General features: G+C 41.1%; 1 protein-coding gene across 1 annotated transcript in view; it reads left to right on the forward strand.

Moving 5' to 3' along the window:
• The window catches only part of C6H18orf25 (chromosome 6 C18orf25 homolog), a 74,783-nt gene that overhangs the window by 35,118 nt on the left and 12,602 nt on the right, over window positions 1-27,063 (forward strand). The window contains exons 3-4 of the mRNA XM_034773258.1: window positions 5,025-5,207; window positions 20,273-20,399. Coding sequence (XP_034629149.1) covers window positions 5,025-5,207; window positions 20,273-20,399 — 310 coding nt within the window. The remainder of the gene's footprint in view (window positions 1-5,024; window positions 5,208-20,272; window positions 20,400-27,063) is intronic.

Consider the following 27,063-nt stretch of genomic DNA (forward strand, 5'->3'; position numbering starts at 1 on the left):
GGATTTAAGCTTTCCACCAACTTAGCTTTTTAAGCATTTCTCCTAAATTGAGTCTCAATAAGTCTGATATTTAAAGAGAAAAAAATTGTTTAGCTTTTGTCAGCTGACTAAAAATCTTCCTGTTTCTCTCATGTGGAATATCATTTCTGATTGTGCCAGAGTCTGCTTTAATAACTCTGTGCCTTTTTGAATTCCCTTTACTCAATCCACTCCTTCGAAAGAGTAGCCTAATTCTTGTGAGAAAACTGGAAAAAGTAAGTGTGTTGAATTTGTTTCTTTCATCCTTTTCATAAGGATATTTGTAATAAAAACAGAATTTTTCTTCAGTAAAGTTAATTGTTATTCCCTACCTAGAGTCAATAGGAAGGGGATGTGGCCAGGACATCTTATTGCCCTTATAAATCCATCGTACACCCACATCTTGAATACGGCTTACAGATGTGGTGGTCTCATATCAAAAAAGATATATTGGCATTAGAAAAAGTTCAGAAAAGGGCAACTAAAATGATTAGGGGTTTGGAATGGGTCCCATATGAGAGATTAATGAGGCTAGGACTTTTCAGCTTGGAAAAGAGGAGACGAAGGGGGGAATATGATAGAGGTATATAAAATCATGAGTGGTGTGGAGAAAGTGAATAAGGAAAAGTTATTTACTTGTTCCCACAATATAAAAACTAGGGCCCACCAAATAAAATTAATAGGCAGCAGGTTTAAAACAAATAAAAGGAAGTTCTTCTTCACACAGCACATAGTCAACCTGTGGAACTCCTTGCCTGAAGAGGTTGTGAAGGCTAGGACTATAACAGGGTTTAAAAGAGAACTAGATAAATTCATGGAGGTTAAGTCCGTTAATGGCTATTAGCCAGGATGGGTAAGGAATTGTATCCCTAGCCTCTGTCAGAAGGTGGAGATGGATGGCAGGAGAGAGATCACTTGATCATTACCTGTTAGGTTCACTCCCTCTGGGACACCTGGCATTGGCCACTATCAGTAGACAGGATACTGGGCTGGATGGACCTTTGGTCTGACCCAGTACAGCCGTTCTTATGTTCTGATGTCCTGATTTTTCTGGTGCTATATTGTAGTTTTGCATTGCACCACTAGTGTAAACTGGCCTTAAAGCTGGCGTAACTGGCTTGTAAGGAGGAGGTGGGGGGAATCCACCAGTGGTGTGGAGCTAGCATGGGAGCCCTTATGCAACTCCCACTTCTGCTGGGAAAGAGAGCCAGCTTGAAGGAAAGGGGATGTGGCCAGGACATCTCATACTGTGCCAGTTTTTGGGTGCAGTTTTGGCTGCAGCTGAGTCATATCCGCCAGGCTGCCCTAACCTAGTGCAAGAGCTTCATAAGCACCCTCAATCTCCAGTCTGGGTGAACTTTGCCCTTGTGCAGAGAACCAACACAAGGCCAATGCAGTAAGACCCAGATTACCAAAGTACTTGTGCTCCGACTTCAATTGAAATGGGTATTTGCAGTGGTGGTGCATCTATGTTGGTCCCAGGGTATTAGAGCGAGAGAGAGTCGGTGAGGTAATATCTTTTATTGGACCAATTTCTGTTGGTGGAAGAGAGAAGCTTTCAAGTTTCACAGAGCTGTTCTTTGGTCATTGAAATCAATGGGAGTTAGGAGCTTAAATACCTTTGAGGTTCTGGGCCTCAGCCCTCAATATAAAGTGTAAGGGAGATTTAAATAGTGCATAGATCTTTTGTCCCTTTGCAGAGGGTGCACTAATGTCACCCTTTGTGCTTATCAGCTGCACCGCAGGCTCTAGCCCATAACTTTTTCTTTATCCAGATTGTGATGGCAAATGCCAAATTGACAGCCCTAACCTAGAGAATTCTTTTTATCCGTTTGAAAGAAGTACAGCACTGACAGTAGCACTGTTAGTTTCCCCATGTTGCCCTGTTCCTTGTCATGGATGAGGGCATGGAGTTCGTCAAGGTTGCCATCAAGGATTCCATTTGTAATGGTGGCTTTGGTCATGTGTATGTCTGTCTCCTAGGAAATCAGACTGAAAACATCAGCTCTTTTAACATAGGCCACTGACAGCTATCCGATTGCAGCAACTTTCAGTCTGTGCCAATATGAACTGGATTTAAAACGGCTACCGAGGGGGGAAATGCTACATATCGCTGTACAAATCTTCTAAGTGCTCTAGTCCTTCTAGAGTTCTTTTTAACGAGAAAGTCTTGGGTTGGTTGTTTTTGTTTCGTTTTTTAAAAGGGCATCACAGTTTTTCAATAAGGTGTATATTCTAGCTTCACGCATGCTGACAGTCTCCGGGTTTTGCTCCAGTCTTGCAGTCATTAAGTTGGCGTAATCAGTCATTCACTGATGATAGGTTTAGATAGCCCTGTTATTCACGGCAGCTTTTGTTTCCAAATCTGATTTTGAAAGGCAAGACTGAGAAAAGCAAAAATCTCTCTCTTTTTGTGGATGATTTGTAAATAGTCCGCTTGTGATTATGTGGATTTTAAAGATCCTTTAATGGTGGCTGTCAAATTGACAAAATTACTGTACAGTAATGTAAATTATATTGAAGATATTTGTCTGTTTGATGTATACTAAATTTAAGCTAAGTTATAAGGTGTGCTGTTTGGAAGTGTGGAAGATACAAGAGTGGAGCTACAGATAACAAGTTTATGCTTGTATTTCCTACTGATGAAGACTTTCACACACGTTATTTCTATGGGTAGGTGAAGAGAATATCACTCTGCATGTATATACATTTATTATACATTTTTGCATGATTATACATGTAGGAGTGGTACAATTTTGACTTGAGACTTTTGATGCCATTTTCCAACTATAATCTGACTCGTGTAGACATGCCTACTTAATTTAAATTTGGCTTCTGCTCTTGGAAAGATTAGTAATAACCAAAAGAGAAACCAAACATTGAAGGATTTACACACAGCTCCTTAAATTTTAGATAACATTCTTACTGAAAACATGGTCAAATAGTCAATATTGTACTTGACCCTCGTATCTTCTGCACTCAAGTATTTATTTTTATAGATCACACAATATATTGATACCATATCACACTGAAGTCTGATGATAAAACTGTGAAAATATGCCTTTGCATCATTCAATTATATTGTAAATTCTGCATGTAATTTAGTCTAAAATGTGCAAAAAAACCTTCAAAAACAACCAATTTAATCATAAAGTTGGTAATCTTGTACTTTGGATTTGCCTTTTTAAAAGAAAACAGTTGTCTTTCTACTAGTCATCAGGATTTTTTTTCCCAGTAATAATCATCAGTATTTCATGTTGTGACATATTTGCTCTTTTATACATTGGCATTTAACTATCCATTTATTTTTATGTTGGGTCTGTTTTGAATTTGTAATGTAACAACTTTGTTTTATGAAACTGATGTTGGGGGCCATTCTGACTTGAAATGGTTTGATTTTTTTCATGTCAGGTTGCAGAACTGATCTTCAGCACAGTTTAAGCAAGATTCCTTCATAATATTGTGCTTTAGTGAAGTGGGTTGCTAACTGCAGAATAAGAATTCTTTAAAATTGTTGTGTTGGATGATTTTCTGAAGGAATAAGTTAAAAACAAAACATGCTCTGGTGGAATAAGTCGTGCAGTGACCCAAGTTTTAAGCATACATGATCTTTTTTTCTTCAGTGCCAAACACTTTTCATGTTATGCCCCTAAATAAGCCGGAGTTTCCTGAAACAAATGTTTCTTTTAGAGAACTGCTTTTTTTATTTGTATTTTAGTTGTTTTATAATTTAGAAGGTTCTATACGACAAAAGTAGTAGTAGCCTTGTCAATGTATCCTATTCCTACTGCAAATAAAAGCTATGCTATGCTGACATCGGCCGAGTCTTGGTCCAGATATTTGTACATGTGCCACTCAAAGGCATGATTCCTTTGGAGGAAATATTGGCCCTGTTGAAGTCAATGGGAGTTTTACAGTTGATTTCAATGGAGCGAAGATTTCATCCTTTACAATGCCTTCAAAACTGTCTAGATCAGTTAATTAGAGCTATTAAGGGACGCAGGCTTTTTTGAATGAAAACGGGGACTTTCTTAATGATATTTATTTATTCTTCTGCTTCCATATGACCCTTTAAATTGAATTTGATTTTATTTTGAGGATGGGCTGCTTCTGATACCCCCTCAAGCTACATGTTATTTTCATCCCTCAAAGAAAGAAAATGGGCATTTGGCATATGGTGCCCACCGCTATGCAAGAAAACAAAGCAAAGCAAAAACACGCCCCCCACCACCCCCCAAAAAAACTTCTTCTTGCTGCAAAATCCTGAAAGTTTATATCTTTCCCCTCACCCCCACCCCTTGGTGGTAGTAGATTCATACTGTGAAAACACTGTGCTAAAAGCATACTTGTCGCTATGCTTTGCTTTTAAGAGAAAACTCTGCCTGAAAGGGTATTATTCACGTGTATATTTTTACCTTTTTTTGCACTTGTATATGAAAAAAGCCACTGCAGTTTTGACAAATGCCAGTGTCCTTGGCAGGTGGATTTTATGTAAGGAAACTTGCCTGGTGTTAGATGTATTGTAGTTTGATCAGTTACAAAAAAAAGTAGTTAGTTTTATCCAAATTAACCCTTAAAAAATGTAAGTTGTCATTTGAATTGGGTACAATTCCATAAACATTTTCTCTTGCCATACTTAATGTCCCGTCATTCAGAATATTATTTCTTTCCTTAAACTGATCCGTTTTAGTGTTATAAATGTAACATTGTTAAATATGGAGAATTTTGCTGGATTAATGTAAAGTATAATATGTAATTAGCAGATATGAGAGGGCAAGCTTAAATGAATGGTTATTCTGTATCTTTTCTATTTATGCAAAACTTAAAATGCCTCTGGTGTCAGACTTCCTTCCTCCAGTTGAAATTTAATCGTTATCAGACGTGACTCTGTTCCTTGAGGACGTATTTAGGAAGATGTGATGATTCTAGAGCTAGAGATTTGTTTTAAAAGTGTCTTTCACAACATGCATTCATCTTATGTCCATTGCTTTCCCTTTCCTCCTCAGATGGACCTCCAGTTGTAGCTCATTATGATATATCGGACACAAACTCTGACTCTGAAGTGGTAAATGTGGACAATCTATTGGCGGCTGCAGTAGTTCAAGAGCACAATAATTCTGTAGGAAACCAGGACACAGGAGCTACCTGGAGGACCAGAGGTCTGCTAGAGGAACTGAATGCTGATACAGGTTCGTCTAAATTAACCTCCTTCTCTGATGCTGTAGCATGTATGTGGCCTGACACCGGTTATAAAAAGTATAGAATAGTACAGATCAGGTGTAAAAAGGTTATGTTGAAGAAACGTGTGTTCTGAATGTACCTGGTTCTTATTTAGGGACAGATTCTGCCATCCTGTCTCATGCTGAGTAATCTGTTACTCTGTGACTCGTTCCATTGAAATCAATGGAGGGACTGCCCATGCCTGGTCTGTACTACCAAGTTACATTGATGTAAATCACCTTGCACCGACCTATTTGTGCATGTGTCTGTGCTCAAATCTGCCTCTGGCCGACATAAGCACCCTGTTACAGCGACACAATAAAACTACCTTCAGGAATCCAAAGGTTGCGTAGCTACTGCTTGTCATCCCATACCTGCGTTACAATGCGATCCCACTTGTCAGGGCTCATTTCTAGGGCCCAGAAGGCAGCTCTGTGAATTCTACCAACAACCTTGAATTTTTTGCCATGTCCCTCAGCAAACTGTCCTTGAAGACATCCTCATGTCCCCAGTTGTTGTGGTACTTCCTGCGGGTCTGCAAGTACAGGAGAATTATGCATCCTGTATTTTCAACGTTCATGAGAATAGTGCAGAGCTCTGCAGGCTCCATGCTTCTGTCAGAAGTAGCGGCGATGGAAAAATGCTGCATGGGTTTGTGGGATTTTAAAAAGTGTGAAAATTATGGGATATGGATGTCATTATGGGATGGCGAAAGTTGAATGCTGGGAACTTAATCCCTAGCTCCTAGATCCCTGGGTATGTCATTTCTATCCCACCAACCCATGCAAAAATTTCCCAAAAGGCAATGCACTGGATGGTGGCACGTGGCACACTGGGATACTAACCTGTGGTGCACTGCACTTTACATCCACACAAACACTCCTAATGAGTATGACGCAAGCTGCCAAGTGTGCACACACACGAGCAATGTACAAACTTAGGCGGATGTATGCTGACATCATCATGCTCTGACCACAGTTAGTAGCTTGGAAATTGCCTACTGACATAGGATGTGATCAGCTACAAATGAAGACAGCTGGAATCAGTTTCCAGGGGAAACTGAATCAGGCCTGTGTGTACTATGTTAGATATACTCCACACTATCTGTAACCATAAAGTTCAGATTCCAGCAGGGTCAAACTCAACCCTTCAATCTTCCAAATAAAATAACTCCCATGAAATGTACTATATATATAGGTCTTTTGGATGACACCGTTGAAAGCTAAGAACTCTAGTCTGCAAGATGCTGGGCACCTTTGCCCCAATCTAGCCAAGCACTTAAACATGTACTTAGCTTTAAGTACTTAAGTAGTCCCTTTAAAACCAATAGACTAATTGTGATTAAAATTAAGTATGTGCTTAAGGGCTTGGCTGGATCAGAGCCAGAATCCCAGCATCTTGCAAGGTTCAAGCCCTAAGTGATCAATCCTGAAAACACTTTTACTCCTACTTTGATTGAAGAATTGGTCTACTCATGGTACTATGCACTATAATTAGTCGTAAGCATTTGTGGGTTTGGGACCTAACCAGATCCTCCCTTTGAAAGCAGTGGCAGTTAGGCACCTAAATATCTTTGAGGATCTGGGCCTTAGATCCTGTGTGTGCACATGGACACTGAAGATCCTAAAAGTTTGCCCCTGTGTTTTTAAGCCAAAATTCCCCCTTCGCCTTACAATTCACCAAAGACCTGGTTGCATTTCAATGCTCTATGGAGGAATTCCAGTATTTATATAGTTTTTAAAGCACTATGGGGAGCTTGGATAGAAGATGCTATAGAAATGCAACATGTATACCTTTTTTTTTTTTCTTCAATCACCAAGGAAAAATGTATTAGTACTTAGAAAAATGCCTGACTCTGATTTATCTCATCGCAAAACTGCTGGGAATCTGTTCTCTTCCCCCATCCCCAAAACAATGCTTGGAACCTTAAAACTGAAGTCTGCTTTTTCTGACATCCTGCATGCAGACTAGCCTTGTTGTTGAATGGTTGGCTGTGTTGTGCTATAACTTTTTTTCTCCTAAAAAACCAACCAGCCAATGCACCATTGAATCATCTGGTTTGAGAAAAATAATCACATCTCAAGAAATTACATGGATCTTGCAAACAGGTGGAAGGTCATGAGGGAGTCAGATTTTGGACCTACTCCTCTTATTGTCACCTTAATATCAAAATTACTTATTCCCTCTTATTGCCCACATTTCCAAACATGTCACGGAGAATGGGCCAAATCCACTTCAAGTCAGAGTGGGCAGTGGGAAGTATTGTTGAATGGGATGGGATGATAGAGGTGAATGGCTTCCATTTACCTCAATGGGCAGTTGACACAGGAACCTAATGATGACAATTTAAATTTCACCATTTACTGTTTCACTACAGATCATTTTAGCAGAACTAAGCTAATGCTTATCCATTGTTGTTGGATATAGTGGTATATATTTAGTTAGCGAGCTTAAGGCCAGAAGGGACCGCTGGATCATCTAGTCTGTATATCACCACCCCCCAGCAGTCACACATTAAACCCAGCAACTGAAATTAGACCAAAGTATTACAGCTCACAGGAGACTAGACGAGATGTGCCACAGGGAGAGAATAGGACAGAGGTGCCTGAAAGGCAGAAGCCCTTGCAGTGGTAAGGACATGGTTAAGTGAGATATACCCAGATAACCCGGGCAAGTGACCTGCACCCACATGCTTTAGAGGAAGGTGGAAAACCTCCAACGTAACTGCCACATATAGCATTGTTAGATCCTGAACATGTGAGCAAGAACCAGCCAGCTTGGTGCCACTTCAGACCCTTGGCCCCCCTGGCCATTTGTGTTTGTGACACAATGCAGTGAGGCAGGTAGTCACTGTCAATGTTTGCTGGAGAAGGTAATAAGTAATTCAAACATCCCTTTCTCTAAGTTGAAAGTCACCACCGCTCTTGCCTAAAATGGGGATGGAAAGAAGAGAAGTATTCCTTCCTCAATCCCAGAAACCTTAACTGCTTCTTGGGGACAGCTCCAAAATGTCTCAGTTCCCATAGCCAAGTGTCCTCTATTGAATTATTGAATCCTCCAGCTTTTCCCAGGCAAATTCAGTGATGCAGTTATCTTTGTCAACAAAAAATCTGCAGCACATTGAACATTTGGGGGCAGCATAACATGGACTGAATTGAATATAAAAATAATACATGGTGTAGTGGATTGGACTAGGGGCGTAGAGGGGAGAAACAGAGAGAAGTAAGCGGGTTTAGGGTAGGTAGTATGGCATAAATCCAGCATCCTTACTGCATATTTAGGTCTTTAGCTGCATAGGACATGGAGACTTGGCTGTACTGATGGCATGAGAGTCTGAAGGTTTGGCCTTCCTTATGCAGTGATATTTTAAAATGTATCTTCAAGGCAGATGAATACAAATGGTCAGTCTAGTGCACACTAGTGCAGTTAGTGCACACTAGTGCAAATATTGTTCACAGATCCACCCATGAAGATGAAGCCAGTGGAAAACTAGAAAATGTTGAAGTGATGTTATCTGCATTTTGGTGGAAACATCTTATAAATGCAATTTATTTTCTGTATTTAAAAAGTCGAAGATAATTTTGGACTAATCTGAGCTGACTGTCAAGGGCTTTCTTTTCTTTGTCCTAATAATGTTTGTAAAACCAGCCACCTGAAGCATTTCCATTTTCTTGTGAGTCCTGAGCTATTCTGCAGTGTCAATCAGGCTCCAGGAAAGACAGCTGCTTGAAAGGCTTCTCCAAAGAAGCAGGACTAACACAAGTGCATAAAATATAAGTTGGTTAACATAGACTCTTGATTAACTTAAGTTAGTGATGTCCACTAAAGCCCTGGAAGATGAGAAGACCGGTCTGTGAATCAATTTGATGTTCTTTTCACTGAACTCAGTGGCTGGGTATCAAGCCCTTCATCTCCTAGCATTAGTCTAAATTTTATGGGGTTGGCTCTTCAAGTCTGTCTTCTCCATTCCCGTCCATGTTGAAGCAGTTCCTTGGAAACTCCACAGCACGGCAGGCCTTACGTAGGGGCAAACTGGGCAAGAGCCCAGGGAGCTTTTATAAACGGGGCACCTCCGGAGGAGGGGTACTCCTCCTCCTGCTGCTCTGCTGGCATCTGCAGCCCCACGGCACTGCCCCCTGCTTTGGAGCTGTCCCTGGCCAACTACTCCTGGGAGCTTCTCGTTTGCTGTACGGGGTGTGTGTGCTGTTGTCAGGGTGTCCCTCCCCCTCCTCCCCCCAGCCCATGTACTCCATCTCTGCAGAGTGGGGTGTGTGAGGACAGGGATCACCAAGAGAGGGATGGTGCTGCGAGCGGCTGCTGCTGTGTCTGAAGGAGCTTTCCTTCAGGCTGGTGAGTGTCGCTCTCTTAAAGGGGCAGTGCATGGTCTCTCACTCCCCCAGCTCACACACGCGCTCTCTTTCACACTCACTCCCCAACACATACTTATATTGTTGTTACTTGTTGGTACTTCCTGTAACGCATATATGTTCTCTGTAATTTTATTTGTTCAAAGTGCTGTTTGTTTTAGTTTTTTGACTGGTCTGTGCATTTTATAATTTTATTTCTCTCTCATGCTTAAATTTAATTCTTTGAGTAGTGAGTTCTAAAATGCCTAAGCTGTCCTGGCTGGAGTAATTATCATTATTACTTTTATTATCATATTTTGCTTTGTCATTCATTATTTAAAGTGGTGCAATCAAATAATAGTATCCTTCTAGAATGTAACTTTAGCTTGTACTAACCTTAGCAGTTTTAATGTTAAAAATCATTAGCTAAAACACAACTTTAGACACTGGATAGATGAAGGTTGCTTATTTTCAAATTGTATTTTTAGTTATATCTGTAAAATAACTTAAAATTTTGCATGAAAATAAATGCAGTTCCAACTATGATACCAATGGCAATGATGGAATCAAATGTTAGTGAGTCACATACATGACTGTGATCGGTAAACATAAATGCCAAAATAATTAGAAAAATTCCCTTTCTTAATAAAAGAGGAAAAACCCTTAATCACATATGTTAAAATTGTTTTTAGTGAAAAACAGTTGACTAAAATAGAGTAGATCATGGCAGTAACACAGATTTTAAGCAGATTTTTATTTTTATGTATTTCTAATAAAGATAGTGTACAAAGTATCAAACGTGTGTTTCTGATATCTGTGTTAAAGCTCTAGCACTGATATCTCAAGATTTGGGATTGGGAATATTTTGCTGTAGTATCTCCTTATTGTTCTAATTTTGCACATAAACTTTAAACATGGCTTTCACTGGAGTTTGTATATATTTTTTCTTTATATAACAATTAGATACAGGTTTCAGAGTAGCAGCGGTGTTAGTCTGTATCCGCAAAAAGAACAGGAGTACTTGTGGCACCTTAGAGACTAACAAATTTATTAGAGCATAAGCTTTCGTGGACTACAGCCCACTTCTTCGGCTGCATTGTATTTTTCAGCTAATTCCCCCATGGGCTCTGGCAAGATACAGCCCCCATGTGACAGCACAAAGCCCGCCTTGAGCCACATGCTGAGCATCAGGTACCACAAGCCACAGCAGCAGTGCAGAAAGGTGGCAATACACCATATACCAGGCCACCCTTACTTCTGCAGCCGCTGCAAAGTGGTTATTATGGAAGTATTTTGCAATTTCAAGAATATTAGCCTTAATTTCTGGAACACTGAGTCCTTTGGCTAGGAGGTGCATCAAATGAACACTGCAACCATATGTTGTTAGCTTGTGTCAAAGTTAGACTCAGGACTCATAGTTTGTAAAATTTGCATAGGGCACAATATGCATATCTTGCTTCCTTAACTCTTATCGATCTAAGGCTAATGCTTCACCAATTGCCCTTAAGTGGGGCAATTCATTAAGCAGTTCATGTCTGCTTTCCTGCCCCCTGGCTTGCAGCATTTCTACTTAAAGGTACATACAGCATTCTTTAATTCATTCTATTTCTTTAATATAATTCATTTCACTTCCACAATCCCTCCTTTTGGTCAAGCTTACGCAAAGACCAACAATTACTGGGTTCCACATATTAATTGTTCTTTATCTCTTTGTTCATCAGTGATATTTCAAAATCATCATATTAGCACTCTGTTTTGAGGCAGTCACTTGGATGGCATACCTTACACAATTCTGGATACAACAGGAGATTAGCTGAAAAATACAAAAATCATTAAGATTTCAAACGAGATAGTCAGGGCCCCCTGAAACCACCAGTTTCCTATGCCAGAGAAATTGAACAGGTTACTTAGCCACTTCCATAAAGAACTCGGCTCTTCATGGGGAAGATATGCGATTTGTTCTAAGTGACTAGCACGATCTATTACCTCATTGGTGTCGTCAGGTATGAACACACAACATTCTTTTCCAATGAGAGCACAGGTCCCTCCTTTGGCCGCCAGCACAATGTCCAATGCCTGACGGTTTTGGAGGGCCATCTGTCAGATCGCCCCTGTTTCTTTGGCCAGGGTTTTTTAAACTCTCTCTGATTTCATTTGCCATTATTTTAACTACTGCTTGTAACCTCAGGAGCCTTTTTGCTTGGTGTTGAAAGATTGTATTGTTTTCACTAAGGTTACTGTAGGGGGAACATGAAATTTGTTTTTTTCTGTTTGATCGTCACGTCAAGAAAAAAATCATATCCCTATACCCAGCCCACCACTTTTTAGTTTTATTTGAATAATCCCAAACACCATTGGCCACAATATGCTGAAGGCAACGGCTTTTTCCCAGATCCAGCCCTGTCCATTACACACCCAACACCAATGACCTTTTCTCTCCACCACACTTATCCATTTAGATACATTTATTTCCACTGTTTCCCAAGTGTCATTATTATTCCATGTTTTGTTAAACGGACGAGATCCTCCAGTGAGGTCTGGGGAATTAAGTGGGATTGCCAGGACAGGAACACCAGCTTGAGGGTGGGCTGGGATGTGGCTGCAGACCCAGCAATTAGAAATATTAAAGGTCTGAGCTATCCACACTTGCTTCTGGATAAAAGAATTGTCATTGTGGACTCCCCAGACCTTAAGACACCAGCAGCGGAGGAACAGGCGCCACCAGAGGCGCATGTTGGAGGCAAGGCCCTTCTGATTCTGACAACTTCAACTGAGGGAACTGCAGTCATGGTTTTACATCCACCAGGCAGCAGGTGCTAGGCTCACTACTGCTTCTTTGTGGGCCTTGCTTTAGGTCCTCGTCTGCTTCTGGCAACCCTTACGAGAGCATAGATAGTAAGGTGTTGCAGGCTGTTCCTCTACGTCGTCTTCTGGAGTCAAAATTAACTCTGCGTCATCCTGAGGTGATGATTGGTTTGCTGGGGGTGGTGCCTTCTTACACTGCGAAGCATGTATCCACATTGTGATGCCAGACAGTTTAACAGCCATCTGGATAGTAAGCAGTACCTGATGATTCTTTGATTTCCTTTAAGTCTCTTTACTACTTCTTCCTTGACTCTGGCTATAACAATGGCCTTCACACCTTATCTTTTCCTGATGCATACATTCCTTATTCACACAGATTGAGAATACAAACAGTGGTATTTTATATCAAGCAAAAAGGCATTGTAAATTAAACCTTGCTAAGTTTTACAATCAATAACCAAGACAATTTACATTGAGACCCTGGCCTTCAATGTTCCTCTAATCTACTTAACATAGACACAGTAGAGAATCCTGTTTCTTACTGACTAAACCTTAAAACAAAGAAACGTATATTTAACTAGAGGCCTACTTTGTAATACATATAGGAAACCACAGTAGACATTATAACTTATTCTAAAACAAAAGGGTGACCATAATCAGTCATAAGGATTGTTCTCGTCTGTCATTCCTTTCTGCTATTCAAAAAGGGTGGCTGACAAGATGAAATCAAATCATACATTAATTCTTATGGGACATTATAAAATCCTGCTCCTACATATCCCCCTTTTGACACTAAGATTATGAATCACCAGTGTCACTTCTTATTTAGTCCTCGTAATAGAAAATACTGGGAGGTGATTTGGGCCTGTGGCTCTAGCTTTGCATACATTTGTTTTATCCAACAGCACATTGCAAACATTCCAATTAAACACATACAATTTAAAACCAAAAACAATTAGGGTTAGTAACATTAGTATGCCAGTAGTTGTGGGAGACCATTCAGAAAATATATTATACTGATGGTAAGCTGTTATGTCTTTCTGCAGTGACAATTCTTAACATGTTCCCATTTGTGTGTATAATATGAATGGGTCGGTTTCCCACATTGCCTTTTTGTTTGTTTTAGGAACTATGTTACCTTTATACCTTTTGTAAACACAGTACTTGCATTACATTTACATTTGTCTATTGGAAGGTTGCTAACACTTCCATTCTTTTAAAACACTTTCCCCCCAAGAATTAACACATACACATAGACCAAAGTACTGTATAATGGGCTCATTATTCATTTTATCCCACATACAGGATCCTAGTGAGATGTCTTTACTACAGGGCTTTGGAGCAACAGGCATGGATAATCATACCCACTTTTATTTGTTTCTTATTAGGTTGTCCTGTAGCTGATATTAGCTTTTTCTGAAAGACAAAAATAACGTTTTTCTACCCCTTTTGGGGTGGAATTTATTATTGCTTAAAATATTCCTTTCTTTTACAAATATCCTTGCTGATTGCAGGCAAAACAAGAGGAATTACCTCCATATTTTCCTGTGTTTTTGTTCTATAGGCAGGCCAGGTTTCAATGGCTTCTATCTTTTAAGAGTTATGGGGAAATTATCCCACTTGTTCAGTCATTAAATCCATGAGGTGGTGTACCTCAGTTTTCCCGTTAGAGCAGACCAAGTTTATAATGTCTTTCCTGCTGTGTTAAGCTTTAAGTTTGTTTACAGGTAACAGCTGAAAAGCATCATTACCATAAAGGATTTTTCCAAAAATCATACACACTATACATTGTTACAGGGGTACTTATTAACATTAAATTTATTTTAATTAAAGGTATCTTGTTATACTGTGCCTTTTATTTAGACAATTTGTTTGCTGACCAGGTATGTTTTTTATCTGCAACTTCTTTGTGCTGGCAGATCTCTCACTTTCTTTATCAGTTAGGTAATTTGCATCAACACAGGCTTGGCTTTTGGATTCAAAGCCATCAGCAGAGTTCAGAGACTCATTTCTCATTTCTACTTAAAGGTACATACAGCATTCTTTAATTCATTCTATTTCTTTAATATAATTCATTTCACTTTCACACTTGGGACTCTTCTAAATTTCTTCTCACCTTGGATACATTTGCAGCATTGTCTGTAACCAAGCTGCACCCTAGACATTTGAATTTTTTTTCACAGTTTATCGTTTTTACTGCTACTTCTTGTAAGTATTCTGCTATGTGTGCATTTCCTGATGTATCAATTGTTTCTGTAGGGAAGACATTCCCTTCTTCTGTTGTCACACAAGCACATACAACAGGATCATTGTGGACATTGCTCCACCCATCAAGACTCAGGTTAACAATTGCACCCTCTAGACCTTTTGCACACTGCTCAGTTTCTCTTTCATATACTTTATCCAGCAATTTATCTGGGATAGCTCAGTGGTTTGAGCATTGGCCTGCTAAACCCAGGGTTGTGAGTTTAATCCTTGAGGTGGACCATTTAGGGATCTGGGGCAAAAATCTGTCTGGGGATTGGTTCTGATTTGAGCAGGGGGTTGGACTAGATGACCTCCTGAGGTCCTTTCCAACCCTGTGATATTCTATGATTCTATGACATCTGCTCTGTTGGGTGGACTGTATCCTGGTCTTAATGACTGAACCATGTTAATGAAGTGTGGGTTCTCAATCATACGGAAAGGAGACTTTTTTGTTGCATAAACAAACGGGGCAATTTTTTCATCAATTACCTTTTTTTGTAGCCTGCTGGTTCTTACACAAATTTCTCTGTGTTGTTTCTGGATGATGGAGATTTTTTTTCCGTTTTGCCACAGGTGATATACTGTGGTTATGTGACATACATGATGTGACAAACACTATCATTGGCAGATAACTCAAACTATAGAAAATGATGGTGATATTGAAGGTGGATAGTCTTCAGAATCCTGTATGTTGAGGATGGATTGTCCTAAACAAAATAAGTCAATGCAGTTGTTTAATTATTATTACCATACTGCTCATTTAGTAGTACTCATTTAATTCACTGACACTCAGTACTCCTTTAAAGGTGAAATTGTAAAAGGAAGATCTGCCTATTTCAGCTATTTATTTTTGATCACAACTGCATCTAAAATGATAGTACCATAGAGTAGCAACTATATTTTTTGCTCAGACATGAGAATTCAAAAATAGTCCAGAAGGAAGACAGGCAGTCCTTAAGAAAGAAGTATGAAATAAAAAAGTTTACGAATCTGAAGATCCTGCATGTTCAGACATGTTCCTTTCATCATCTTCAACGCAGCTTCCTCCTGAGAAGGAACGCTTCTCATGATGTTGTTTCATTTGGGCAACCAGGTCTTGCATTTCTTTGTTGCACTGTTTGCATTTTGCACACACGCCTGTCTTACCCACAGCTAGAGGAACTTCATTAAAATATTCCCAAACTGGGTCTCTTTTGTGGCCTGCTGCCATTATAGGTTTTCCCTTCTAGTGAGAGAATGGTATGGTAGATCTCAAATCAATGAAGGCTACACTTAGACCTCAAGACTTCTGGAATATGCTGCTCAAACAGTTTTACTTTTATAATGTAAGATCAGTTTTTCATGTACTTCTGCTTGGCTTGGTTTATCAGGAAGTAATTTATCTGTACACTCATATTACCATTCCTATCCACAACCACAACACATTCCTGCATCGCTTTGTCTAAAACCATACCAACTCAGTTTCTCTTATTCAACGTCCATAGTATAGTAGTTTATAGCCTTCCTCAATATCTTTTGTCTTCAAGAGACATTCCACTTGGTCTCTTGAAAGCAGGAAATCTGTACTCTCTTTTTCATCAATGTCTGCACCAGCTCTGTACTTTTTTCCAGTTAATGTCCCAATGTTCAGGAAATCAGTCTTATTTTCTCGACTCTCTTCTTTGACCACATCCATCAGGAATGATGCAGTAGCCCTTTTGGTAGCAGAAGGGCACTGTGCTTCACTTCAGAGGAAAGCCCTAGTCATATAGGGCATATAAAGGACTCATTTCATGGATTTATTTGGGGTTCCAAGCCCCAAACATTTTGTAAGCTGGTTGTGTTCCAAACTCATTGGTCTCTCTTTACTGTGCTCCAGGATTGGGAATTTGGAACACAGTGTTTTCTCCCCTAATTGGCTTTCATCTTCATCCAACCCCCACTTTATCTGAGGCCTTGTCTACACTCCGAGGGTAAGTTGACCTAAGTTACACAACTCCAACTACGTGAATAACGTAGCTTAGGTCAACTTACTGCAGTGTCTGCACTGGGTTGACAGGAGAAACTCTCCCGTCGGCTTACCTTATGCTTCTCGTTCTGGTAGAGTACTGGAGTCGATGGGAGAGTGATCTGCGGCTGATTCAGCGGGTCTTCACTAGACCCGCTAAATCAACCCCCAGTGCATCGATCGCCTCAGCGTCAATCCCTGGTAGACATACCCTAAAGGCTTTGGGTTTCTTTGGATAAATGCTTGCACCGTGCTTGCCAAAAAACCTAGCTCCTCCATTGAAGAGAGTCAGAGTCCAGCAGATCATACATTGTGGGCTTATATGAGAAACTTTCTTTGTGTTAAAGTGAAAAATGTCTTCTAGGAAGTGGTAACAACTCTTTGATGGGGATGAAAATACTTTGGGTGGTTCTGCAAGTGCTGATCTTGGAGGGTAAACAAAATACCTTCTGTATGTGTTGGTTTGATGCTTGTGAAAGTGAGAAACGAACAGCCCAGGCATGACATTTGTGTCTATAAGAGTTTGCATATTCAAGTCTGCCTCTGCACCTCAACCCTTACCTGTACCCGAGCTTCTCATTGTAGTATTTCCTCGTATTTGCTGTCCTAATCATGCTTTCTTGGGTGAATTGCTGAGCCATGGTAATATATAGCCCTATTCTTTAGCACTTCCATTTCATGCTTCACAGTGTGCTCTGCCACTTTATTACATACGAAATATATATAACAAAATACTCGGAAGTTCTGATAGCCTGATAACAATTGTCAAGGGTTATTCAGTTGAACTTGAATGGTCAAAGTAGTTGGCCTTAGCTGCTATTCAGTTAAAGTTCAGCTGACAAGTTATCTTTCTTTTATCTTCATATTTTTTGTGAGGCGGCAGGCCCCACCCCACATCTGAGCCCAGCACTTTCATACCCCTTCCGACTCTGATCAGAGGCTGTGCCAAGGCGGCGGCCCTCACTTCCCAAAAGCATTGATCAAGAAGGTTGGATCGGACTGAGTAGGTATGGTAAGGTGGACATTCAAATAACATCATAGAAGTTGAGGATGGAAGACTGATTAGGTCATCTATCAGTCCTGTTCCCAGTGCAGGGTTGTTTTCTACAGTGTATTCTCTGCTGTTGTGCTTTGTCTAGAACAGTTTTAAATATCTCAAGTGATATTGCTTCCAGTGCTTCCCCAAGGGGTCATTCCACCATCTAATAGAGATCTTTACAATTAATAGAATCCCATTAGAAAGTTTTTCTAGTGTCCAGCCTAAACCTGCTCTTCCTAATCACCTTTTCCTTGTATCACCCTAACGTGTAACCATTTCTCAAGATCTTTTCAAATACTAGAAGTTATCATGTCCCTTCCTCCTCCTCTGTCCGTTTAGCAGATGTTCAGCCAAGCTAGATGTATACACACCTCTCCCTTCTTATCTGAGTGGTTTTCCTCTGGGTGAGCAGCACTCCCACTGTGTAGTGCAGCTAGTGCAACAACCAGCTGTTTCCTCAGGCAGTTGGAAAAGCAAGCAGTCTCCTTCTAGGCTGCCCAACCTCTCCCAACTCACCAGTATGCACTAAAAAGAGATACAGGTTTTAACTTTCCTTGGAGCACTCCCTGGTAGTAGTTGACTTTTCTAGAGAACTTATCACCAGAGCATTTTTTGGTGGGGAATCTATTTTAGGTGTTTTTTGAAGACTAACACATCTTCACTAAATTATGCTAAAGATTTAGTGTTTTCCAGTTCAAAGCTAGGACTTTACCTACTGCGTCATGGTAATGTGGTGTCCGGCACAGTATGTAAAACAGCTTTTAAAACATGCTTATTGTTTGTTTGGTGAACCACTCAAGTGAATGTCCAGTGAATGATACTGTTTAAAGGACAATTTTTCTGTACACACCTGCAGATCTTTTCATGAATGTTTTTCTAAAAGATTCTCTGATAGTGTTTGTAGGCAGGAGATGCATTTCAGAAGAGTCCATTGCCAATTCTGTATTTTTCAGACTGTATTTTATGTTCTCAGGGGCCATCTGTATTTTAAATATCTGAATTTTGTAATTTGAAATTGATAACTACCATACTATTATCATTAACAACAACTACTACCTCTTGTATTTAGCATCATGTTTCCTCTCAGATCCTTTCCCAATGAATTCAGTGCTAAGGACAAGGTACCCTTTCAACCAACATTCTCATCATCTGCATAGCAGATACACAGAGGTAATAGCAGTGAAAGTTTGTCCACATTTCCAACCCCTCTGCTTTGACTCTGTTTGAAAGAGACCATCTCTGTAGGCAAGAGAGTAGTTCAGTTTTCATGTCCATTCTCTCTGCTTAGACTAATAAGGGCCAATTGTGATGATGGTTTTTATGATGCGGCCGGTGGGAGTTAGAGACAAAGATCACCAACTCACTTCCTAAATCACCAGACAGCCTCATGTGGAAAAAACCTCTGCTGACCTTGGCTGGATTTCACTGACAGCCAAGAGGTGGCAGAATGTATTCTGTTCTCCAACCCTTTCACTCATAAGTCACCAGAAAAACTATTTATACTGTAACTGCCTGTTAGTCTGTGACATGAACAGACCATTTGGCATGTTCTGGAAGAGGGCCTTTTGCCATAACACACCCCTCTCCCGCAGCTTCCTAGGGGAAGTCCTGTCCAGCAAGACAATGGCATAGGGCCCTGGGATGGAATCCTAGCAGGGGTTTCAGAGTCCCATCTAAGAGGGCCTCACTGATATGAGGTACTGGCAGTCAGCTTGTAGAGGGGCTAGGCTAGTTTCATGTGAGAGAGAAATTTGTTTTCTAGAATTAGGGAGAGAGCACTCTGCCGACAGAAGAGCTACACTACTTATATTGGTTGCTTTTTGTACATGTTGGAGTTGAAGGGTTTAAGCTGCATGAAGAAGGGACTGATGGTTTGTGTTGTTTTTTGATTGCACGATTTCTCCTTCCCCTTCCCTGACTTTTACAAAATAAACCTGAAACACCACAGAAGATTTTATTCTGCTTAACCTGTGACTCTTGATTTATTCACCGTAATGTTTCCTTTTCTGAGTGATGGGTGAGCGTGGGCTTATGACTATGGCACTGCTAATTCCTTGTCTAGTGATTTTCATGCATTCATTGCTTGTGCTGGAAGTTGCATTCAAAAATAGTTCTTAGAGTAAATGGCTTAATCTTAAGAAAAGGTACAATGAAAACAATTGTTATAAATTTCCCTCTTGCTACTTTAGTAGCTGACTTGAAGGAACTTTCTTTTCTCTAGGGTAAGGCATAATTTGGCCTTCATTTGGCTTTACCTCAGGGTTGGTCATGAGCAGTCTGCCTCTTAAGGCACTTCTGAAGTACTACAGGTGAAGAATCTAATTATTTCTAGAGTTGGAAAGCTCTCATAATAGTAATTGGGTAAGACCTTTTGTGCGACAGCCCTATCACTTGAGTCATTCAAAACAAGATTGGACAAATCACTTCAATATACAGTATCAACCAGTCCTGCAGTAGGAGGGGGTTGCATGAGATGATCTAATAGGTGATCTAATAGATTATCTCAGACTCATTGATTATTTGTAATTAGTTTGATGGGAAATATCTTTCAGCATTGGTTTCCTGAGTTATTTAAGCTCAGGTTGTGTTTGCATTTTTTCTTCTATGCAGGTCATCTGGATCCAGGTTTCCTAGCAAGTGAGAGAACCTCTTCTGGCAATGCACAGATCAATGAAGAAATTAATATTGCCTCTTCTGACAGTGAAGTAGAGATCGTGGGAGTTCAAGAACATGCAAGGTACTTATATTTTTTGCTTTATATTTTAATTTTGAATTCTTCATTTTATCCAAACTCTTAAATAGCCAAAATAAATGAAAAAGGAAAATGCTGACTGACTTCTGATGTTACAGTTCTTCAGACATGGCCCGTGCCAAACATGCGAAATATATACTGTTTTATTTAGGTTCTTATACTCTACCTATCATTGTGATATCAGAGTGGCCTATCTTTTTTAGCCTATTCATGTTTTCAGATGTACACAGATTAAGCATGTGCTTTCTATATCAAATATATTGATGATACTGATGTCACATGTTTATCCATGTACAACTGAACACACTAATAGGCTTACAAAAAATAGGTGTTTTAAGGGCTTCCACCGTGTATGTACACAGTGCCCTTAAAAATGTGCGATTACTGCATTTCAGTATTGAAATGGTTTCTTGGATATTTGATTTAATTTCCCATTTTAAGAACATTGACCATTAAATACTTGCATGGTCAATGTGATAAATGTCAGGATGCTCACTATGACACTGCACTTCATATTCACCATAGTGGTGATATTATGATATGGTTATAATATCATTATGATGCATCTTGTACAAAATATGTCAGGTGAGGGGTTAATGGAAAAGTTTTGGTTGCTGAATATGATTATCCTATTTGTATGCATGTATCATTTTTGTATCTGGAGTTGACAGTGCATCTGTATTTCAAATGTGTTTGCTCCTGGGTAACAACCCCAAAGTTTGGTTACATCCAGTCTAGCTAGCACTTTGTGAAGGGGCTATCCAAGGTAATGGCTCATCAGCGAAGACAATGGGCGATGGGAAAAGTTTGGCCTCACCTGATAAGCTTTCCTGTGAATGCTTCAGCCAAAATATAGGTAATATAGGCTGCCATTACTCATCCAAGCATGCAAGGGCATGTGACTAAATCATCTGATACTGAACTTCATCTCCTTGCTTGCACTTTTTCACAAATTGTGCTTTGGGGCTTGCCTTGAAACAAAAGTTCCCTCCACATGGAAGAAGCTATAAAAGGGGAAGGTGACATGACCACTAGGCCTCCCTCCCCCTACAAGACAACATCTGGAAACACCTGAGGAACAAAGACTGAACTGGGGAAAGGGGGGTCCCAGGCGGGAAAGAAGGAAGCCTGCCTGTGTATGGAAGCTTGGTGGACTGTTTGTACAATTTAACAGGGTGAGATTCAAATCCTATCAAGTATAGACAACTTAGACTGCATTTTTGTTTTATTTCTTATGGTACTCTACTGTACGTTATTACTTATGATCACTTTAAATCTATCTTTTGGCAGTTAATAAATTTGTTTTATATTTTTACCTAAAACAGTGTTTTGCTTGAAGTGCTTGGGGAATCTCAGGAATGGGGACTGGTGCATTGTCTTCTCCACAACGAGGGAGGGGCAGACTGGGTGGTATTCTTTACTGGTCAGGCTTTTGACCAGGGCAAGACGGTACAGCTCTGAGGTCCTAGGCTGTGGAGCTGGGCTGGGGAGGTTACTGGCTGTAGCCTCTCTAGTGTTAATTCATGAATGGCCGAGGAGAAGCATTCGTGTAACTGCAGCTGGGTGTGTCCCTGCCTGTGTAAGTGTCTGTGTAAGTGCAAGTCCTGCAGAGGACTGTAGCTTGTCACAGCATCACAGTGTGACAGGGAGCCTAGGCTGATGAGACAGAGGGCTCAGTGATATCCCAGTTCCAGGTTGCTACCCAGGGGGCCCATCACACCCACTATAGCTTAAGAATTAGCCAATATGTTTTTACGAGTTGTAATTTTATTTCAAAAACAACAAAGAGTCTGGTGGCACCTTAAAGACTAACAGATTTATTTGGGCATAAGCTTTCGTGAGTAAAAACCTCACTTCTTCGGATGCATAGAGTGAAAGCTACAGATGCAGGCATTATATACTGACACATGGAGAGCAGGGAGTTACTTCACAAGTGGAGAACCAGTGTTGACAAGGCCAATTCAATCAGGGTGGATGTAGTCCACTCCCAATAATAGATGAGGAGGTGTCAATTCCAGGAGAGGAAAAGCTGCTTCTGTAGTGAGCCAGCCACTCCCAATCCCTATTCAAGCCCAGATTAATGGTGTTGAATTTGCAAATGAATTTTAGTTCTGCTGTTTCTCTTTGAAGTCTGTTTCTGAAGTTTTTTTGTTCAATGACAGTGACTTTTAAATCTGTGATAGAATGACCAGGGAGATTGAAGTGTTCACTTACTGGCTTGTGTATGTTACCATTCCTGATGTCCGATTTGTGTCCATTTATTCTTTTGCGGAGGGACTGTCCGGTTTGGCCAATGTACATGGCAGAGGGGCATTGCTGGCACATGATGGCATATATGACATTAGTGGATGTGCAGGTGAATGAGCCCCTGATGGTATGGCTGATGTGGTTGGGTCCTCTGATGCTGTTGCCAGAGTAGATATGGGGACAGAGTAGGCAACGAGGTTTGCTACAGGGATAGGTTCCTGGGTTGGTGTTTCTGTGGTGTGGTGTGTAGTTGCTGGTGAGTATTTGCTTCAGGTTGGGGGGTTGTCTGTAAGCGAGGACTGGCCTGCCTCCCAAGGTCTGTGAGAGTGAGGGATCATTTTCCAGGATAGGTTGTAGATCGTGGATAATGCGCTGGAGAGGTTTTAGCTGGGGGCTGTATGTGATGGCCAGTGGTGTTCTGTTATTGTCCTTGTTGGGCCTGTCCTGTAGTAGGTGATTTCTGGGTACCCGTCTTGCTCTGTCAATCTGTTTCCTCACTTCCCCAGGTGGGTATTGTAGTTTTACGAATGCTTGATAAAGATCTTGTAGGTGTTTGTCTCTGTCTGAGGGGTTGGAGCAAATTCGGTTGTATCTTAGGGCTTGGCTGTAGACAATGGATCGTATGATGTGTCTTGGATGGAAGCTGGAGGCATGTAGGTACGTATAGCGGTCAGTAGGTTTCCGGTATAGGGTGGTGTTTATGTGACCATCACTTATTTGTACTGTAGTGTCCAGGAAGTGGATCTCTTGTGTGGACTGGTCCAGGCTGAGGTTGATGGTGGGGTGGAAATTGTTGAAGTCCAGGTGGAATTCTTCAAGGGCCTCCTTCGAAATGACAGATTGGACCTCTACATAGAGTGTTTCCGCAGACGTGCACAGGCTGAAATTGTGGACAAACAACATCACTTGTCCCATAACCTCAGCCGTACAGAACGCAATGCCATCCACAGCCTCAGAAACAACTCTGACATTATCATCAAAGGGGCTGACAAAGGAGGTGCTGTAGTCATAATGAACAGGTCAGATTATGAACAGGAGGCTGCCAGGCAACTCTCCAAGACCACATTCTACAGGCCACTATCCTCTGATCCTACTGAGGAATACCAAAAGAAACTACACCATCTGCTCAAGAAACTCCCAGCTACAGTACGGGAACAAATCTACATGGACACACCCCCAGAACCCCGACCAGGGGTATTCTATCTGCTACCCAAGATCCATAAACCCGGAAACCCTGGACGCCCCATCATCTCAGGCATTGGTACTCTGACAGCAGGATTATCTGGCTATTTGGACACTCTCCTCAGACCCTATGCTACCAGCACTCCCAGCTATCTTCGAGACACCACCGACTTCCTGAGGAAACTACAGTGCATTGACGTTCTTCCTGAAAACACCATCCTGGCCACCATGGATGTAGAAGCACTTTATACCAATATTCCACATGAGGATGGACTACAAGCTGTCAGGAACAGTATCCCTGATGAGGCCACAGCAAGCCTGGTGGCTGAGCTTTGTGACTTTGTCCTCACCCACAACCACTTCAGATTTGGGGACAACTTATACCTTCAAGTCAGTGGCACTGCTATGGGTACCGCATGGCCCCACAGTATGCCAACATTTTTATGGCTGACTTAGAACAACGCTTCCTCAGCTCTCGTCCCCTAGTGCCCCTCCTCTACTTGCGCTACATTGATGACATCTTCATCATATGGACTCACGGAAAGGAGGCCCTTGAAGAATTCCACCTGGACTTCAACAATTTCCACCCCACCATCAACCTCAGCCTGGACCAGTCCACACAAGAGATCCACTTCCTGGACACTACAGTACAAATAAGTGATGGTCACATAAACACCACCCTATACCGGAAACCTACTGACCGCTATACGTACCTACATGCCTCCAGCTTCCATCCAAGACACATCATACGATCCATTGTCTACAGCCAAGCCCTAAGATACAACCGAATTTGCTCCAACCCCTCAGACAGAGACAAACACCTACAAGATCTTTATCAAGCATTCGTAAAACTACAATACCCACCTGGGGAAGTGAGGAAACAGATTGACAGAGCAAGACGGGTACCCAGAAATCACCTACTACAGGACAGGCCCAACAAGGACAATAACAGAACACCACTGGCCATCACATACAGCCCCCAGCTAAAACCTCTCCAGCGCATTATCCACGATCTACAACCTATCCTGGAAAATGATCCCTCACTCTCACAGACCTTGGGAGGCAGGCCAGTCCTCGCTTACAGACAACCCCCCAACCTGAAGCAAATACTCACCAGCAACTACACACCACACCACAGAAACACCAACCCAGGAACCTATCCCTGTAGCAAACCTCGTTGCCTACTCTGTCCCCATATCTACTCTGGCAACAGCATCAGAGGACCCAACCACATCAGCCATACCATCAGGGGCTCATTCACCTGCACATCCACTAATGTCATATATGCCATCATGTGCCAGCAATGCCCCTCTGCCATGTACATTGGCCAAACCGGACAGTCCCTCCGCAAAAGAATAAATGGACACAAATCGGACATCAGGAATGGTAACATACACAAGCCAGTAAGTGAACACTTCAATCTCCCTGGTCATTCTATCACAGATTTAAAAGTCACTGTCATTGAACAAAAAACTTCAGAAACAGACTTCAAAGAGAAACAGCAGAACTAAAATTCATTTGCAAATTCAACACCATTAATCTGGGCTTGAATAGGGATTGGGAGTGGCTGGCTCACTACAGAAGCAGCTTTTCCTCTCCTGGAATTGACACCTCCTCATCTATTATTGGGAGTGGACTACATCCACCCTGATTGAATTGGCCTTGTCAACACTGGTTCTCCACTTGTGAAGTAACTCCCTGCTCTCCATGTGTCAGTATATAATGCCTGCATCTGTAGCTTTCACTCTATGCATCCGAAGAAGTGAGGTTTTTACTCACGAAAGCTTATGCCCAAATAAATCTGTTAGTCTTTAAGGTGCCACCAGACTCTTTGTTGTTTTTGTAGATACAGACTAACACGGCTACCCCCTGATACTTGACAATTTTATTTCAGTACATTTCATGTGCTCAACCTGAGATGAGAATTGGGGACCAAAATCCTAATAGGTGGCAGTCCCACCTTGTTTTAATTTATAATCTTTAAGCGTTACATATTTCTTTCCTTGAATGCCTTCCCATATCTATCTTTGGATCCAGGTATTATGAAGTAATTAACAGATTGAGGCCCACATAGAGACTTTCCTATATTCTGGGAAGCTAAATTGGGAAAACAAATCAGTCGTTATTGTCCGCACAAAGCTACGTTTGGAACATGCATAGCTCTGATGTTGGGGGTGGGGAGGTAGAGTCCTGGCTCCACCTACTCTTCACCCTCTTTGCTCCTTCACCACTTACGTGCTGGTGAGAGGAGGGACGTATGAAGTATGCAGTACCCAAGACCTCAGGCCTTTGTAGTCATGCAGGAGGCCTTACTCGGTCTGACGCCATCGGACCGAGGCATAACCTAGCCCTGTGGGATTGGGGGGACGACAACAGATAGACGGATGACATTTTGTGTGCAGGTTAAGCCTTATCTTATGGAATATTGATAATTCTTTTAAAGACGATCTCACTTGGAATACATCAGGCGTTTTCAAACTGGGGGTCGGGACCCCTCAGGGGGTCATGAGGTGGTTACCTGGGGGGTCGTGAGCGGTCAACCTCGGCCCCAAACCCCGCTTTGCCTCCAGCATTTATAATGGTGTTAAATATATTTAAGTGTTTTTAATTTATAAGGAGGTCACACTCAGAGGTTTGCTATGTGAAAGGGGTCACCAGTAAAAAAAAAAAAAATTTGAGAGCCATTGGAATATACGGTTTCTATATACTGCAGATCTACTATTTAGAAGACCTTTCTCCTCAATTGTAAATTACATTTATTTGTCCTCCACTACTAGTTTGTGTAAATGCTAACACGAATTACATTCATGTTTCATCCCTTTCTCTCTTTTTTTAACTTTCTAAGTTGTTTGCCTCAGTAATAGTTAAAATGCAAACCTTTCTAAATTCAATGCACAATTGCTAGTGAAAGTTAGTTTTAGTGGACATAGGCTTGCTAATGTGGAAATATTTCCTGCACTTCAGAAAGGAAGGAGAGAGGATGTTGTTTTTCCAGCACGTTTTTCTTAAGTCATCCTCAGCTGTGTTTTCCTTTGTGCTTATAATTATTTTGCCATCTTTGGGGAGACCATCTCTCATCAGTTCTGTTTGAAACTTGCACCTTTTGGTTGTTTGTTTCCTATTTAGAATTTTATTTCTCTTGCAGGTCTAGACTTGCAGTTATGAAGTATTGATGGGCTTCTGGCAGGGTTGTCATGTTGAAAAGGTTTTAGGTTTTTGA

Source organism: Trachemys scripta, chromosome 6, assembly GCF_013100865.1.
Source record: "Trachemys scripta elegans isolate TJP31775 chromosome 6, CAS_Tse_1.0, whole genome shotgun sequence".
NCBI classification, from domain to species: Eukaryota; Metazoa; Chordata; order Testudines; family Emydidae; genus Trachemys; species Trachemys scripta.